This window comes from Manacus vitellinus, unplaced genomic scaffold, assembly GCF_001715985.3.
Source record: "Manacus vitellinus isolate BGI_N305 unplaced genomic scaffold, ASM171598v3 scaffold_214_pilon, whole genome shotgun sequence".
NCBI classification, from domain to species: domain Eukaryota; kingdom Metazoa; phylum Chordata; class Aves; order Passeriformes; family Pipridae; genus Manacus; species Manacus vitellinus.
This window is the reverse complement of record NW_021939504.1, coordinates 26,901-28,959: the sequence shown is the minus strand read 5'-3', so window position 1 is coordinate 28,959 and position 2,059 is coordinate 26,901. Positions and strand designations below refer to the sequence as shown.

At 55.7% G+C, this 2,059-nt stretch overlaps 1 protein-coding gene across 1 annotated transcript in view; it reads left to right on the top strand.

The window, feature by feature from the left end:
* Positions 1 to 914: 914 nt before the first annotated feature.
* LOC103753838 (non-receptor tyrosine-protein kinase TYK2-like) overlaps positions 915 to 2,059 on the top strand; it is a 12,078-nt gene continuing 10,933 nt past the window's right edge. Inside the window, 3 exon segments of the mRNA XM_029959623.1 lie at positions 915 to 1,122; positions 1,336 to 1,459; positions 1,547 to 1,643. Coding sequence (XP_029815483.1) covers positions 915 to 1,122; positions 1,336 to 1,459; positions 1,547 to 1,643 — 429 coding nt within the window.

Sequence of the window (2,059 nt, the reverse complement as noted above, 5' to 3'; positions counted from 1 at the left end):
GGAGAGCCTGAGATGGGCCAAACCCCACCCCAGAATGGGTTAAAATCCACCCCAAAATGGGTCAAACCCCACCATGAAACAGGTCAGAAATTCGGCCTAAAATCGGTCAAGAGTTCACCCCCAAAGTGGGTCAAAAATTCACCCGGAAACGGGTCAAAATTCACCCCAAAACGAGTCAAAATCCATCCCAAAGTGGGTCCAAAATTCAGCCCAAAATGGGTCCAAAATTCAGTCCAACACAGGTCAAAATCTGTCCAGAAATTATTCCAAATCCGTCCTGTAATTGGTTAGAATTCCATGAGAAATGGGTCCAAAATTCCCTCCCCAAATCAATCCAAATCCATCTCAAAATGGCTCAAAATCCATCCAGAGACCCCAAAAGGGGTGAAAATCCCCAAATCCACCCTGAAACGGGTCAAAAGCCATCTGGAAATGGGCCAAAACCCACCTGGAAACCACTTCAAAATCCATCCTTGAAACGAGTCCAAAATCCGTCCTGAAGTGGGTGAAAAATCCCCAAATCCGCCCTGAAATGGGTCAAAATCCACCTGGGAATGAGCCAAAGCCCCCCTGGAAGCAGCTCCAAAATCCATCCTTGAAACGAGTCCAAAATCCACCTTTTTCCCCCCAAAAACCACTGGAATTTGCTCCGTGGGTTCGTTCCTTTCCCGTGTTTTGTCGATCCTTTCCCGTCACCATCCAGAAAAAAAAAGGCGCCAAATTTTCCTGGGATAAACCCGAGGGTGGGGGGGAAATCCGGTGGGATCCGACATTCCAGGTGATCCCAGCACCCCTTCCCGAGCGGTGCTTCCCCCCCATCCCAGAGGGCCGGGAGGGCTCCCCCCGCGTTGGGAATCGCCCCGTGTCCCCGTCGGGATCCGTTATTCCCGGTTTTCCCTGGGGAAGGCGCCGCCATGTCCCTGTGCCAGCGGGGGATGAAGCGGAGCGCGGGCGAGGCCGAGGGCTGTTCCTTCCCGCCCGAGGGCTGTTCCTTCCCGCCCGGGCCCGGGCTCAAGGTGTTCCTGCACTGGAGCGGGGAGGAGGAGCGGGAACGCTGCCGGGTCTACGCCCAGGGGTCCCTCAGCGCCGAGGAGATCTGCATCGACCTCGCCCGCAGGATCGGTGAGTGCCGGGAGGGNAGGAATCCCGCTGGATTTCACCCCCTGGCCGAGAAATTCCCAGTTCCTGGGAAGCCCGGCTGGGTTTGTGCTGCTGGGATGGGTGGGAATGATGGGGCGGGAAAGGGGTGTGGTGGTGAAAGCCTTGGAATTGTGTCCCTGCTGAAACCCTTGGAATTCTGTCCCTGCTGAACCCCTCGGAATTGTGTCCCGGCAGGAATCACCCCGCTGTGTTACAGCCTCTTCGCCCTCTACGACCCCCAGGGCCGGGTGTGGCTCCCCCCAAACCACCAATTCCAGGTGGGAAAAGACACCAACGTCCACCTGATGTTCAGGATGAGGTGAGGCCTCTTCCCTCCCGGCCCGGGGCTTTTCCAGAGCTGAGCCCTGGGGACCATTCCCAGCTTTTCCTTGGGATTGTGCTGAAGGAATGTCGGGTTTTCCCACCTCTTTGCTCCCAAGGTTGTGTGTTTCCAGGTTGTCCATGTCCAGATTTCCTCGGAAAAGCCGGCAGGGCTGGTCCAAGTGAGGAATGTTCTGGATGTGGAACCTCGGAAAACCCGACAGGGCTGATTCAAATCCCATTTGTGTGGATTGAATAAGGAACAGCCTTGGAAAACCCGGCAGGGCTGGTCCAGCTGGGGAATATTCAGGATTTAGAGCCCCTGCCTCTCCTCCAGCACGGGAAGATCCGTTTCCTTATTCCAAGTATTTCTCCCTGGGGCTCCTTGTTCCTTCTCCCACCTCTCAGCCCGGGGACAACGCCCCATCCAAAGGTTTTTGGGACCAACAGGGAACATCCCGGGGCTGCTTCCCATCACTTCCCAGTCCGGATTCACCCCCTGTGCCCAAATCCCACCTTTTTTACGGATGTGGTTTTCCTGTGCTTTCAGGACCTTTTATTCCTAAAAAAAAACCCCAAACCCCCCGGGTTTGAGCCC